The sequence below is a fragment of the Ceratotherium simum genome, chromosome 29, assembly GCF_057802395.1.
Source record: "Ceratotherium simum simum isolate JZ-2026a chromosome 29, ASM5780239v1, whole genome shotgun sequence".
NCBI classification, from domain to species: Eukaryota; Metazoa; Chordata; class Mammalia; order Perissodactyla; family Rhinocerotidae; genus Ceratotherium; species Ceratotherium simum.
Genome location: NC_141928.1, coordinates 10,755,942 through 10,770,350, shown reverse-complemented (window position 1 = coordinate 10,770,350; position 14,409 = coordinate 10,755,942). Strand labels below are relative to the sequence as shown.

The window sequence follows — 14,409 nt, the reverse complement described above, 5'->3', positions numbered from 1 at the left end:
AAATGACTGACTGAATGAAGAGTAAATAAACCATCTTCTGCCCCACTCTATCTCGAAGCCTTATGGCTACTCTCTACATATAACAATCCTTGCTTCAGCTAAACTGGACTTTGCTCAGGTTTTACCATCTGGCCAGAATGTCCTTTCCACTCTTTAAAATGTATACACTTCAAGGTCTAGTCTAGAATCTTCCCAGATCCCTCTCCTGAAACCCTGCAGCCTTGAAGGCTCTTATGGTAAATCTCTTACATGATAAGCATCTGTACCCCTCTTCTGGAAAATCAACTCCTTTGACGGCAGGAACATTCTTTCCTACAGAGCACATAGTAGGTGTTCAATGAATGCTGTTGGTGGCACGAATGAAGTTTGATGTGACACTGGTCAACCATAATAGTATCTGAGTTTGGACACCATCCCTTGTATTTACCTCAGTTAATAGAATCTAACACACCATTCCTAGGTTCCATCAGACACCCCACCAGACTGGGACCCTGCCTCAACAACAACTTCAATAGCAGTTAACATTTACTGAGTGTTTACTATATGCCAGACACTACGTCCAGCACTTGAAATAATACGCTCTCTCATTTTATTTTCTCAACGCCCTTTTAAGTTGCATATGATTATCCTCTTTTCACAGGTGAGAAAAATGAGGCTCAGAATGTCATCCTGCCGTACAGTCCTACAACTAGTATAAGCCGGAGCCAGGAACTGAACCCAGGTCTGTCTAATTCCAAAAATGTGCCCTTAACCACCACATAACCCCTTGGGTAAAAACGTTACTTGGATGGGCTGGGAATGTATAACTCCAAGGACCATAACAGTATCTAAGGGGAACACAATCATGCCTGGCCTTGCCAGAACAAAGAATGAGGGATAAAACATAACTCTCTCCACTCCTTCTCTAAGACTCAACGCTGGATGCACAGGTGAGTCATGGAGAAAAACTCTCCCTTAGCTTTCTACATCCATCACATTTTTTTTTCCAAAGGCCTTTTAAGTCCCCAAAGCCTCATAAGCCCCAAACTCCAAACTTCTCTTCTATTAAACACTTCCCTTCAGCTACTAGTCATTTTTGCTGGTCTCTAAAAAATAATCAATAGGTGATATACTATAACACACACACATGCATGCATGCATGCCCCTCTGCAGTAATCTCCTCAAAGCCAGCAGGATCACACAGTAGGATACACCCTTCACTAACTCTGCCATGCTACAACCAGGGTAGGGATCCTTGCTGTCAGTGCCTAATTGATTCAACTCTTGGAGTAAAAGCCTTTCCAGAGGGAGATTTCAGACCCTCAATAAATCAGGGTAATCTTGTTTTATGAGGTGACCAGCAAGAAACGGTTTCAGGTTTGCAGAATTTCTAAAAAGAGCAGATCATGGAAGGGGGGTCTTTTGGCTCTGCATTCGAGACCCTGCCCATCCCTCAGTCTCATCCTTCAGCACTCTCTCCCTTGCTCATTTCATTCCTCTGCATTCATTTCGTTCCCAAATATGCCAAACTCCTTCTCAAGGCCTTCAGACGAGCAGTCCCTTGGCCTGGAACATTCTCTTACTCATTATCTGACTAACTCCTTTTTATTCTTCCTCAAGGAAGCTTTCTCCTCCTCCTCTCACCAGCTCCAGTCCCCCGCCATATACTCTTTTCTACCCTTCGTAGCACTTATCACAACTGTGGCTCCATGATGTGGGGGCTCCTCTCCACCATTCAGCACAGTGGCTGGCCCAGAGGAGGATGCCATCAAGGTCTAGGGGACGAATGAACAAATATGTGCCCAGAGTGAAGCCAAACACCCTTTAGAGGATGAAGCATGACCATTCGAGGGTTTGGACCATCAGTTCGTTATAGGTTTGCTTGGAAGTTAGGCTGATAACAGAATTCCCATCACTTCCTCTTCTTCCAATGTGTCTTTGCTACTGTTCAAGACACAGGAAAAGTAATAGGGTCTTCTAAGGAGCCTGGACATTTCTGACAATTTACATGACAAAATATCTCAGAACTGTAAAGTCTGATCAACACTGAGGCATCTGTCTCCCTGACTCGAGTTAGAGAATGAGGGCACACAGGATGGAAGAACCTCACCTCCCATCAGGGGAGTCACTGCAGAAATGTCACCTGATGCATTAACAGACCATTAGGGGCTGCAGGGTGGATTCTGAGGCCAGGAGCCTACCAGAGGGATGCAAATCCCTGTGCCCTCACAGAGGGCCATACAGGGTTTGTGGCTCGTCAAACATGTTTCCTTACTGCTCTAATGTACCAGTGTATCACTTAATGAAAGTTCTTAATTGTAATTCAATTAATTACATACACAGAGTCCCCAATTACATTTTCCAATAAGACATTGGCTGTGGTACAGGTCTAAATGCACTTAACCAATTTTAATATATTAAGACCAATTTCCCTTGAATACTAATTTCTACCTAATGATAAAATGAAAAGGAGGGAACTTTCAAGAAAGGGGGAGAGTGAAAAATGCAATTCATGTGGACTTTCTCAGCCCACATAGTGCAGTTCAGACACTCGTTACTAACAAGTACACATGGGCAGGGCACAAGTTTGCTTCTACACAGGTCAGCACTGTTTTTTGCCCTAGATATCACTGACCCTTGGTACTGGCCACTGCCCCAGGGGCCTGTGGGAAGTCTGAGAGGATAGAGGGAAGACAGGAATACCAGGGAGAGAAAAAGCCACCACACACAAGTGGAGACCAGCCGCGGTGTCTCAGTCACACAGACAAACACTGGGAATGGCCAGCACACACTGTGCACGTGCTTCACCAGCGCTTCCAATGTCCACAGTCTCAGCCAACCCTCCCAGCAGCCTTCCAGGGTAGGGATGCCACCACATTCTATAGACGGGGAAAAGAAGCTCTGGAGAAGGACCTGCCCAAGGTCACACAGTGGCTCCAAACATCTTGCCTTTCCCCTGGCAACACATTGCCAACCAGCCCACAGTACCCAGACAGCAGGAGGCGGAGGCACACAGGTATTCTTACACGGTGATAACGTTTCTGTTTCATTTAAATTCTGTTAGCATGCAGTAAGCAGAGAGCTATTATCCAATATCTACTTGAAAAAACTCTCACCCATTTAGAAAATTCCTTACAGTGAACACTTTTCCCCCACCAAAGCCAGATACTTAACTGGCTTTCAGCAGCAACTCAACCTAAAATATGTACCACGAACACCACAAGTCATTTCCATTTGTAAATAGAGTTTATTTGCAGGATCACATTTTCTTTTGCATTTGAAGACTGCTGTGATATACTAAAAGAGGCTTAAAGTCATATGATAAAATTGGAGAGATCAGTAATTTGTAACTGAAGAAGGCAAAGCCTCCAGAAGCCAAATGGAACCACCAGGGAGTCTCCAGGGCTGGCACAGAACACACATTGGAGGAGGCATCAGCCCACTGGGAATAAGCACCATGAAGAGGAGCTGGAAACACACCAGGATAAAGCATGCAGCCACTCACTGTCTACAGTTGCTTTTGCACCCTTCTCCTTTCTTATTTAATAGTATTGGTGGTGGGGGGAAGCCCAAGTACCACCAAGAAGAAACTCCTATACATAAAGATGCTCACATAAACCCCACATTCTCTTTAAAGCCATCACGTACTTGCCCCTCAGAGCCCTAGTGAGAAGCCTGGTGATGCCAGGGACTCTGGAGGCTCACCCATCCAGGGGAATGAACCACACCTGGCTACAGGCACCAGGATGCAGAGGGAACTCAGACTTGGTCCCTGCTCTGGGGGCGGGGGTGTGGTGTGGTGGTCACAGTCCAATGTGGGAGTGGGCAAATCCATCCAGCGGAATCAGTGATCAAAGAGGCGTAAGGAGACGGTTTCTACCTGAGCCCAGGGAGTGGCAGCCAGGTATCTGGGAAGGCTCCTAGGAGGAGCTGCCTCCTCTCCCGGGTCTTCAAGGGAAACTAAAGAGGTAAAAGAGGGCTCCCACAGACTGAGACCCAGAGATACTGTCCCCTGCCACAGTCCACTCATCCGGGTGACTGCTCACCTTCTTCAGTATAGCCTTAAATTAAGGAAATTAAGAATTTCAATAAGATACTGAAATAAAGGAAGGTTTCCTTGATAAAGAAAGGAGATCAAAGGAGGTTTTAAAGAAGAACTGAAGCCTCTATCTATAGCAACTTCTAATGAGGAAATAAAATAATTAGATTCAGCTCTTTCACTAGACTTAATGGATAGAAGACACAGTTTTCCAGGCCCCCTGATTATTATACATGTGACCATGAGCAAATCACCCCTCCCGGCCTCAGTTTCGTCTTCTATAAAATGAAGAGGATGACCACACTGGCCTAAAAGGTTGTTATAATGACAGCACTTGTATCTAATTTAATCCTCAAAAAAATCTTACGAAATAGATTCAACCACCTCCATTTACACAGGAAACTACTCTCAGAGAGGTGACATGACTTGCCCAATGTCAGAGGCTGCAATGGCTCACTCAAGGTCTGCCTGATTCTAAAGACTGCTTTAAGCACCATGCTGAACTACTATAAGGACAGACTAGTGAGTGACAGAAAAGGAAAGACACAGTGTCTGACACTTCACTGGTACTCCATAAAGCCAGTTTAATTTGGGGCCTATTTTGGCTCTGACAATGGGAAATTCCCAAGTTTCTCTCTTAAAGCTGTGGAAAGAGGAAGTTGGTTCATGCTGCATCTCTCTTCTAAGGACCTGGATAGGCTACCCACATATGATCAGTGGGTAAGAGACAAGGTCACTGGCAATGTCTGGCAGAAAAGGAAATTGAGGCTCAGTTTGATGCCAGGATTTATATAGATGCTGGACAAGAATGGAAGTCTTCTAATGTTACATCCTCTCCATAATGTACTCGTGCTTCCTTCTGGTCTGATTCCAACTTCTAGCAGACACTTGGCTGAAGGATGTAGTAGATTGTCAGACAAGAATCCAAACTGGAAAGCTCAAGGACTTTGGCTTGTCATTTTCTTATTTAGGCCAAGATCCAAGCACAAATGTTAGCTCTCAGTCCCTAGGCAAAAACTCTTGTCATAGCAGCTTCATTTAAAAGCTTCTCTCTCATAGTGTATAAAGACAACTGTCATCACCATTCTTAAAATTGAAAATCTAGGTTGTTTTAACAACTATCTCAGAGTGGGCTTTGGAATCAGACGACCTAGAACTCTGGTCCTATCACTTACTGGCTAACTAACTTCGGGCAAGTCACAACCTCTCTCCACAATTAGAATAATATCTTGTAAAGCAGCTGTGAAAATTACAAGAGAGAGCATTTGCAAAATGTCTGGCACATGCCTTACAATAGAAAGCCTGAATAAATAATTAAAAAAACATCGTTTGATGTGGTTGATATAAAAAGTCATGCCCTGTCCCTCCTTGGAAGAAAACTGAAAGGCTTATATCCACCCTTACAACAGTCTTCTCAGTCAAATAGTTTTACTTATAAGGCACACATCCCTTCCGGGAAACCAAAGCACATTTGCTAGGAAGTACCCTGCTTCTAAGTTCCTTGGTCCTACAACACAGACTTACAGACTTGCTCCGCCCCCCACCCTCTCTTCCCCCTCCATTCTGCATCACTGCCTCCTCCATCACACACCTCCTCAAGAGCCCTGACAGTGAGATGATTCCAGACCTCCACACCCGTGCCCATCTGCTCGATCAGCCACAGAACGCTGCTCTTTCATTATTTACTAATTACAGTTAACATTTATTCAGTGTTTATTATGTGCCAAGCACTGTTCTAAGAGCTTTATGATTATTAAAACTCACGGAATCCTCCTATCAACCTTATGAGCGCAGATAAACTACCCAAGAGAGGTTAAGTAAATTGTCCAAGGTCACATAGCCAGTAAGTGGCAGGGTCAGAATGTGAACTGAGGCCCTCTGGCTTGACAGCATACTGTCTTAAACGCTGCATGAGAAATGCTCATAATTTAGTTCACTTCTAACATGGCTTCAAGGATAGCAAGCCTGTCCTGATCAAACATACCAACAGAAGTGAAAAAAATTCTATTTTTGAAATATCTTTCTTTGTCTCAATTCAATTTCTTAATAGGTAGCTACTGAGGAAGAATATTTGGTTCATGATTAGAACTCCTATTTAAAAAAATTTTTTAACCCTTTTCTATAAAAATAATTATTTTTATAATTTATTTCCATTTTACAAAGACTAGTTATAACAGTTATAATATTCCATTGATTCCAAACCATTGACTGCCTTGCATCCTTTGTAAATGCTGGTAAGGGTTTCTTTCACTAACACAGTGATTTTGAGTCAGAGTACAAGTACTGGAAGCTTCCTGCAAATCTTTCAAGTAGGGGACGCTGAGGTTCACAGAGGTCACGCAACTTAACTAAGACTCTGCTCATGTCTAGAAGTGGAATGACAACAAAAGCCCAGATTTCAAAGCTTTATCCACCAATCCTCACAGCTTCTCTTTCCTAATGTAAGAAAGTTGGGCCTTATCTTTTTGGAAAAAAACCCAAAATACTAATTTGAAATCACAGTATACCATGGAATGTTATGCAGTAGTTAAAAAGAAAGAGGTGAATTTATATGTGGAATAATATGTGGATTAATGTGGAATAATCTCTATGATATAGTTAAAACGATAAAAGAAAAACGTAGAACACTGATCTAGTTTGCTATCATCTGTTTTTAAAAAGGGGGGTAACACAAATGTGTGTGTGTATGTATATGAGCGTATATATATGTATATGCGTGGGTATATTCACATACTATACAGAATATGCTTGCATATGCACAGATGATCCCTAGAAAGATGCTGAAGAGAACGACGGTTGTCTCTGGGAATTATGGGAGAGAAGAGAGGCTAAGTTTTCACTAAAAACATTTTGTTACCTGAAATTGTTTTTAACATGTATAAGTGTTACATATCCAAAATATTTACCAAGACCCTAATAAACAACATTTTATCTTATTTGTATAACAAGGAGTCAACATTTTGAAACAGAATCCACTACTGAGTTCCTACATGCAGGACATGACCTACAGCAGGTGATGAGTGAATATGTGCTGAATTAATGAAGGACAACCTGGCACAGGTCGGGGACACCCCCACAGACCTGATGATCTAGCGGGGGAGACAGACATCAAACAATCATCGAGCAAAATAAATAATTATAAACAGAAACAGATGCAATGAAGAAAAAGTAGTATGCTCTATGACAGAATATAACTGGGGACCCAAAAGAGAGATGGATCAAGTTTAGGCAATGGGGGAACAGGGAGAGCATAGGTGGCCTCTTTTTAGAGGTGACATTTAAACTGAGAAGAAGGATGAGAGAGTTAACTAGACTGGGAGAAAGAGTGTTCCACGCAGAAGAAACAGCCTGTGTGAAAGCCCTGAGGCAGGAATGACACGGAGTCAGCTGTCAGAATCGCAGTTTTCAAACGTCACTTGCCCCTTAAGTCCATGGGAGTATAAAGGAGAGAAATGGCACAAATTCACAACTTGGGAACTCCACACAGAGAATGAAAGAAATTAACTGACGTTTTAAGGAGGCCTTCAATATAGCACTAGGAACCGCCCCATTGCCTCCTCAGAGGATGCAAATAACCAGAATTTTGTAAAACTTGATGTCTGAACAGTAACACTGACAGGGCCAGTTGCTTTATAACAAAATAGCCTTTGTCTCAGAAAAGGCCTCATATTTCTAAGCTGTTTCCAGGGCTGCTTCTAACTTAGGAAGATACTGTTTAACAGAAAAATATGAATCACCGAGAGCTACACAGGACGCAGACTCTTTACCAAAAAGCATGAAATCAATCACTTCACTTTGGGATACACTTTTGGCACGAAGGCTGCTGTGGAACACAAAGTCCCTTCAAATCTGCCTAGGGAAGCCAGACCAGTGAGCGTTCCCAAACACATGACTCTCAGCATGTTTGCAACGGACAAAGCAGGCACGGAGCAAGGAGGCCAACGTACTGTTCTCTCGGACCAGGCAGAACTCCCAGGCGCTCTGGCTCTCCAAAGTGCTCTCCAGGTCCACGGCGACATTGGGCTCGCTCTGCTTCTCCAGGCGGTACTGAGGGCCTGGAAGATCAAAGGGGCAGGAGGAGGGGAGCAAGTCTGAAACAGTGAATTTAACATGGAAAAAACACCACATACTGGCGAAAAGCTGATAAAGTATTAGGAAAATGCTGCAGTCTGTCTTGAGGGTCTAGCTAACCAAGATGGAAGAGTCTGGGGGTTTTTTCCCACAAAGTTTCACACACTTGTCTGTTCTATTATCAGGTCTGTTTTTGCTCAGTTCTTCCCAAAACAAGGTGAGAGGTAGATGGCTTTTGAGTGAGACTGACCTGGAGTCACAACACGGCTACGTGGTTTCTCAGATACGAGCAGGTAAGCTACTCTCTCTGAACCTGTCTCCTAATATGTAATGTGGGAATACTTAAACCTTGAAGGATTATTGTGAAGATCAGAGATGATATCGGAAAAATACTTAGTAATGTACCTGCCTCCTAGGAGGCACTCCTACAAAAGTACTTATTATTAATAATCACTATATAATAATGAATAATCAATTATAAGCAGGAATAAGATATGTTTAGAACTCTAATATGATGACAGGCCAAAAAGTTAAAAACATTTTTTAAAAAGCAGATGAAGTTAAAAAATTAAATCTCAGGTTTTTGGGTTACGGTGATAGAATGACAGTGGCTGCTGATTCATGTTTTTGTTGAAACATTTATGAAAACACCAGAGACACAGGGTCAGTAATACTGAAAACCAGGAATATTAGCTACCCTGCGTCACACAGGGGGTTCTGGCAGGTCTTAATAAAACACTGGGGCATTTTACACATTTATTCATGTATTTCTTTGTCAAGCTAAATGACAATCTTGTTCTCAGATAACACCTAACAGGTCCAATGACCAGATGCAAAAGACTGCTCCTGTTGTTAATGGTTATTGAAGGATTAGAGCCGTAAGAAACTGTCTCATTATTTTGACTATGAAAGGCGTGTTTGGTCAGACAGGAGAAGTGTAAGAGATCTGGGGAAAGTATCAGAGGCCTTGCCGGGTTCACAGGTGGAACACATATTTTTAGATATATTCTTCAGTTGTTGTCAACTTGTTGATTTTTCACATCCAATCCTTTTCCTTCATCAGTCTGAGGCATTTCACTCATCTCAAGTCATTCTCCCCCACCATGTTCTATGTTCATCTGTAGCACTGCCGAGTTTCATTTCAGTTTCCTGGTATGTTTGATCTTTTCTCTAATTGGCATTTTATTAGTATTTCTGCCAATACTCAAAGTTCTTACATACATTCAGTCCTTTTTACACTATTTACAGCTTTTATTTTATTTTATTTTTTTGGTGAGGAAGATTAGCCCTGAGCTAACATCTGTTGCCACTCCTCTTCTTTTTGCTTGAGGAAGATCGGCCCTGGGCTAACAGCCGTGCCTATTTTCCTCTACTTTATAAGCGGGACACCTGCCACAGCATGGTTTTATAAGTGGTGCATGTGTCCGTGTGCCCGGGATCCGAATCTGTGAACCCTGGGCCACCAAAGCAGAGTGCGCACACTTAACCACTACACCACCGGACTGGTCCCTACTTACAGCTTTTACACCTTAACTAAGTAAACAATGCTCAAAACACACACAACTATTTAAGCAAATACATGCTCAGAAGTCCACATAATTCTTACAAACTTGCATACACTGTGTTCAGGTCAAGAAGGTATTGTATTTCAACATTATACATAGTTCAATTTTAATTTCAAAGATATTAAGCAAATAAAGGTATGGAAATACAGGTAATTCTTAGTCTCCACTAATTCCAGTCACCTGTCAGTGCCAACATCTGTCAATTACAGGCATGTCTGCTGCTGATCACTGATGCTTTCACATTCACTGGTGGAAGTAATCACAGAAAAATCATGCTCAGACGAACTTTAAGAAAACTTAGCTCGTGAGAGATTCCTATGCACCCTCTCCTATCCTCCCTCCCTACTCCCTAACACCCGCCTCTTCAGCCCATTAGAGGGAAGGGAGTCACCCCTGAACCTGGAGAGCTGCTTTCGAAAACACTGGCCTGTTGGACAACCTCCAACTGCCCTACCCACATCTCCCAGCAACATAGTGTACAGGCACTGACATCCACTTCTACGAATTTATAGTGAAATCTGGGTACATAGTTTAGCTACAATAATTCATTTTTTTATGATAGCCAAAATTTAGGAACAACTTAGATCTAACAACAGGGGGACTAATAAGCAGTTGTATTTTCTAACCTCTTGTATTTTCACAACACAAAATATTGTGAAATATCATGAGGATATTAAAAGTGATGTTGCAAAAGTATTTAATTTTATAAAACGTGTTTATAATATGCTATTTTATGAAAACAACAAATTATAACAATATGTGCAAGATGATTATAATTAGGAAAAATATATGTAAAGTCATAGGGGCAAAAAAAGAACTGGAAGGTTATTTCTAAAACGTGAATAATGGTTGTACTGGATAGTGGGATGAGTGGTTTTATTTTTCCATAGTGTTTTTCTATATTTTTCAAATTTCCTATAATAAATAAAGGCTACTTTTATAATTTAAAAAACATCATATATACTTAACAAGTCCTCCAATTTCTTACTGTGCCATTTTTCTGAGGATACTGTAATTACCACACATTATGGCATTTCCAATGGGTCTTTTACATGCAATAATTTAAAAATTAGACATTATCTGTTTATGTAGATCGATATTTTCATCTTAAGTAACCTTGCAACCTGGCATGCTTACTCTGACTTTGAGTGCAGTGTACGGGATTTCGGCCTTCTCGAGCTGTCTGCCTACCTGACAGCAGGATTCGAAGGAAGCTGCCCCTTTCCTGATCACTGGGAGTGAAGGTCTGGCTGCATCAGGGTGTATTTCAGGCTGGTCTCCTTTGCATACTTTTTCCTCTGGTCTCTGTAGCTGCCTGGGCAACATGGATGAGGGAAACCAGAGGAGGCACGGAACACTCAGAAGGGTCCCTTCTCCCTAAGCACAAGTCCCTGCACCACTCTCAAAGCTATAAACGCCATCATTTGACATTTAGTTTCTTGTTTCTTGGGTCCTGCAGATATTTCTATTAAAATAGTTTGTTTCCTAAAAGTAGCTTTAAGACATTCTCCTTGAAGCCTAGTATGATGACGACTCTTATTTACCGCATGACCATTATATGCCAAGCACACTACATATGTTACCTTACTGAATCCTCACAGCAACTCTGAGAGGCAGATATTATTATCCTCATTTCACACATTGGGACTCTGAAGGTTGGGAGGGTGAAGGAACTTGCCCAAAATCATAAAGGTAAGAAGTAGGAAGGGGGAAATGAAACCCAAGGGTCTTTGGCTCAAAAGCCTGTGTGTTTTAAACATTTCTTCCTCTTGCAAACTATAAATTACTGGCCAATTATAAAGAGGCCATAGTTTATACCATAAGTATAGATTTTTGTAGATTTGTGGATTCATTTGGGTTCTGAATCACTTAACTTGTGGTTTCTATAAATTCAAAAGGAAAATGATCTGAAATAATTTATTTTAATGAAATCCACACATACTAAATATCCCATGCTATGGCTGTGTCCTGCCTGGGTCCTTATGAAGACAGGATCACCTTATCTTTCCATCCATCCAGGAAGATTCCCTCCCCATCTTTCCTTAAGAATATTCCTATGTATGCCCAGTTTTGTCAGTAACTGAAATTTTGAGTGTCATCCCTGCTCTTCCATAAAAGCTAACGAACAATCTGGAAATCCACTTCTGAACCTTGCACAGAACTGATAGGTCTTGACTTTGGGGAAGGTAGGGTGGTTAAGCTGTAGATGAGACTGGAGATCTAAACCCAAATGGAAAACTGCCTCTTACAAATCTCAATTTCTCTCCTAATTCTCGCCTGTTGAACAGTGGATAAGATATCTCACAGAGCAAGACTATTTCACACGTTTTCCCCCGAAAAAGGCAGATTGATAACTTTAGGCCATACTGTGCAACGAGAGGCAGGGTGCATATGAGAAGCAATATAGCCCGGTGATTAAAGGCATGGATTTTGGGCCAGATTGCCTTGGTCTAGTCCTGGCCAACTTAGTTGTATGACTTTGGGCTAACCTACTTAACCTCTGTTTCTTCATCTGTAAAACGGGGATCATAATAGCACCTACTTTATAGGCCTGTCTGAGAAGTCAATAAGTTAGTAGTTGTAAAGCAGTGAGAACAGTGTCTGACACATGAATAGTGTTATTTAAATGTCAGCTATCATCACCATCCTCCACATCTGGATTGTAATAAGAGATCATAAGAACAGAACAGGGCCTACTATGTGCAAGGTGCTGTGCAAGGCCTTTTATAGAGATCATCTCATTTACTCTTCACCACCCTAGGATGTAAAGAGTATGAATTCCATTTTACAGAGGAAGAAACTGTGACTCACAGAGGCTAATAACGTGCTCAAACATCCCATGGGAAGTGGTGGAACTAGGATTCATACCCAGGATTGCCCAGGCATGCACTCTCTCTATTACATGTGAACCACAGAGCCTCATTCATATCAAATTCTTAATAAAGTCTATTGATGATAATCAAGATTATGACAACCCAGACCTACTATATATCAAACTATAGTTTCTATCAAATGCTTGTTTAATTTTTAGGCAGCTGACATGGGAGGTAAGAAAAAATAGCAGCTAAAGGCCATTTAAAAAAGATAAGCTGTGAGGTCAGTTTCTATTAATATACTTTTACCAAAGAAATGATTATATAAAATATTACAAGCTCTTTCACAATGAACAGGACATAGTTCTCAAGGCAACATCCACCCTTTGGAGAGAGGTTTTAAAATGTCACAGCTGTGCATGAAGCCACATGACCTCTCCTTCACAGCAGAGGGGAACACAAAAGGAAGATTCTGGGAAGCAGTTACTCCGCAGCGACAAGAAAACCTGCCTGGGCATTCCAATGATGTATTTATTGCAGTAATACCATGTCACTGAATGGTCTAGGAACAAAAATACTGCTCTGGGCACTTTGGGCGGGTTCCAAGTTAAAATACCCAGGCAGGATTTTTACGGGATTTTGTAAACCCGAGGCAAACATCTCAGCACATAAGTTTCAAAGAAAATTTGTAGTATCTTTTGGGTGGCGGATACATACATGCTCAGTCCAGCTTTCTCATCCCTTTAATCCTTGACTGAAACATAAAAGGATTTAGCAATTCCTTAATAGCTGAGAGCCAGCTGAAAGTTGAAACCCAATGGGAAGCAAGTACAGAAGCCTGAAGAGAGAAGCCATACCATTGCCTCAATCACTCTGCGTCTTATATCTAAAGACCATGGGAGAAACTTCCTTCAGACCTTGGCATTGGGAAAATCTGTACTTCCTCGGAGCAATTGGCTTGCTTTTTTTAATCTTTAGACAGGTTAACATAAATCTGGTAACTAACTGATACTGTGTCCCTTTCTCCTTTGCCCATTAGGAAGCTCAGCACTAAATGTGTGACCTGACGGTGATGACTGGACACGAATTTCTGTGTCAGTTAATCCTCTGGACCTTTATTTCCCTTTTCCTTTCATGTAGTTTTTCAACTCATCTATTTTCCTTTTTTGTGTGTGTGTGTGTGAGGAAGATCAGCCCTGAGCTAACATCCATGCCAATCCTCCTCTTTTTTTGCTGGGGAAGACTTTATGGGGGATGCCGCCACAGCATGGCCTGACAAGCAGTGTGTCGATGCGCACCCGGAATCCGAACTTGGGCCACCAGCAGCGGAGTGCACACACTTAACCGCTATGCCACAGGGCCGGCCCCAAATCATGTATTTTTTTATCCTACTACAATAACATACGTATTCCAACTGCTTTTTGGATTGAAGTGGGATATAAATGAATTAACCTATAATTACTATTGCTGAGCATCAGAACAAGTTTGAGGACCACCTATCTGAGGAAAAATGATAGAGTCAAAGCTGAACACGTTCATGAACAGGCCTTCACGTCAACTATTTGCCATTTGCCAGCTCAGAGAGCTGGCAAATGCTCTAACCTGAAAGAAATTCCTGCAGCCAGAAAAAGATTAAGTGTGAGCAAATACGATGAAAGGTTGGGTTTTGAGGAGAAAACTCCTGGTGTTTGTACCCTCTCGGGGAGTAACACTGCCAGCTATGCATTCTGGGGAAATTACTTAATCTCTGTGTATTTTCTCATCTGTAAAATGAGGATAACAGAACTTCCCTCAGAAGGTTGCTGTGAGGATTAAATGAGACAGTCCTTGATTCACTTAGCAAAGTACTCAATGACGGCTGCTAAGATTGCTAGCACAGGCTGGAACAAAAACCACTGCAATGAGGTTTAGGCAGATCCCTAGCCTAAGAGTCATGAGAGGC

At 41.9% G+C, this 14,409-nt stretch overlaps 1 protein-coding gene across 10 annotated transcripts in view; it reads right to left on the bottom strand.

Annotated features, from left to right (window-relative positions):
* The window catches only part of MAPKAP1 (MAPK associated protein 1), a 267,319-nt gene that overhangs the window by 49,123 nt on the left and 203,787 nt on the right, over window positions 1-14,409 (bottom strand). For 9 of the 10 annotated variants that reach the window (XM_087419086.1, XM_087419089.1, XM_087419084.1 and 6 more), the window contains one exon: window positions 7,966-8,073. The exons of the other annotated variant lie outside the window; for it this stretch is intronic. In XM_087419086.1, the coding sequence (XP_087275212.1) occupies window positions 7,966-8,073 (108 nt within the window). The remainder of the gene's footprint in view (window positions 1-7,965; window positions 8,074-14,409) is intronic. 10 annotated transcript variants of the gene reach the window in all.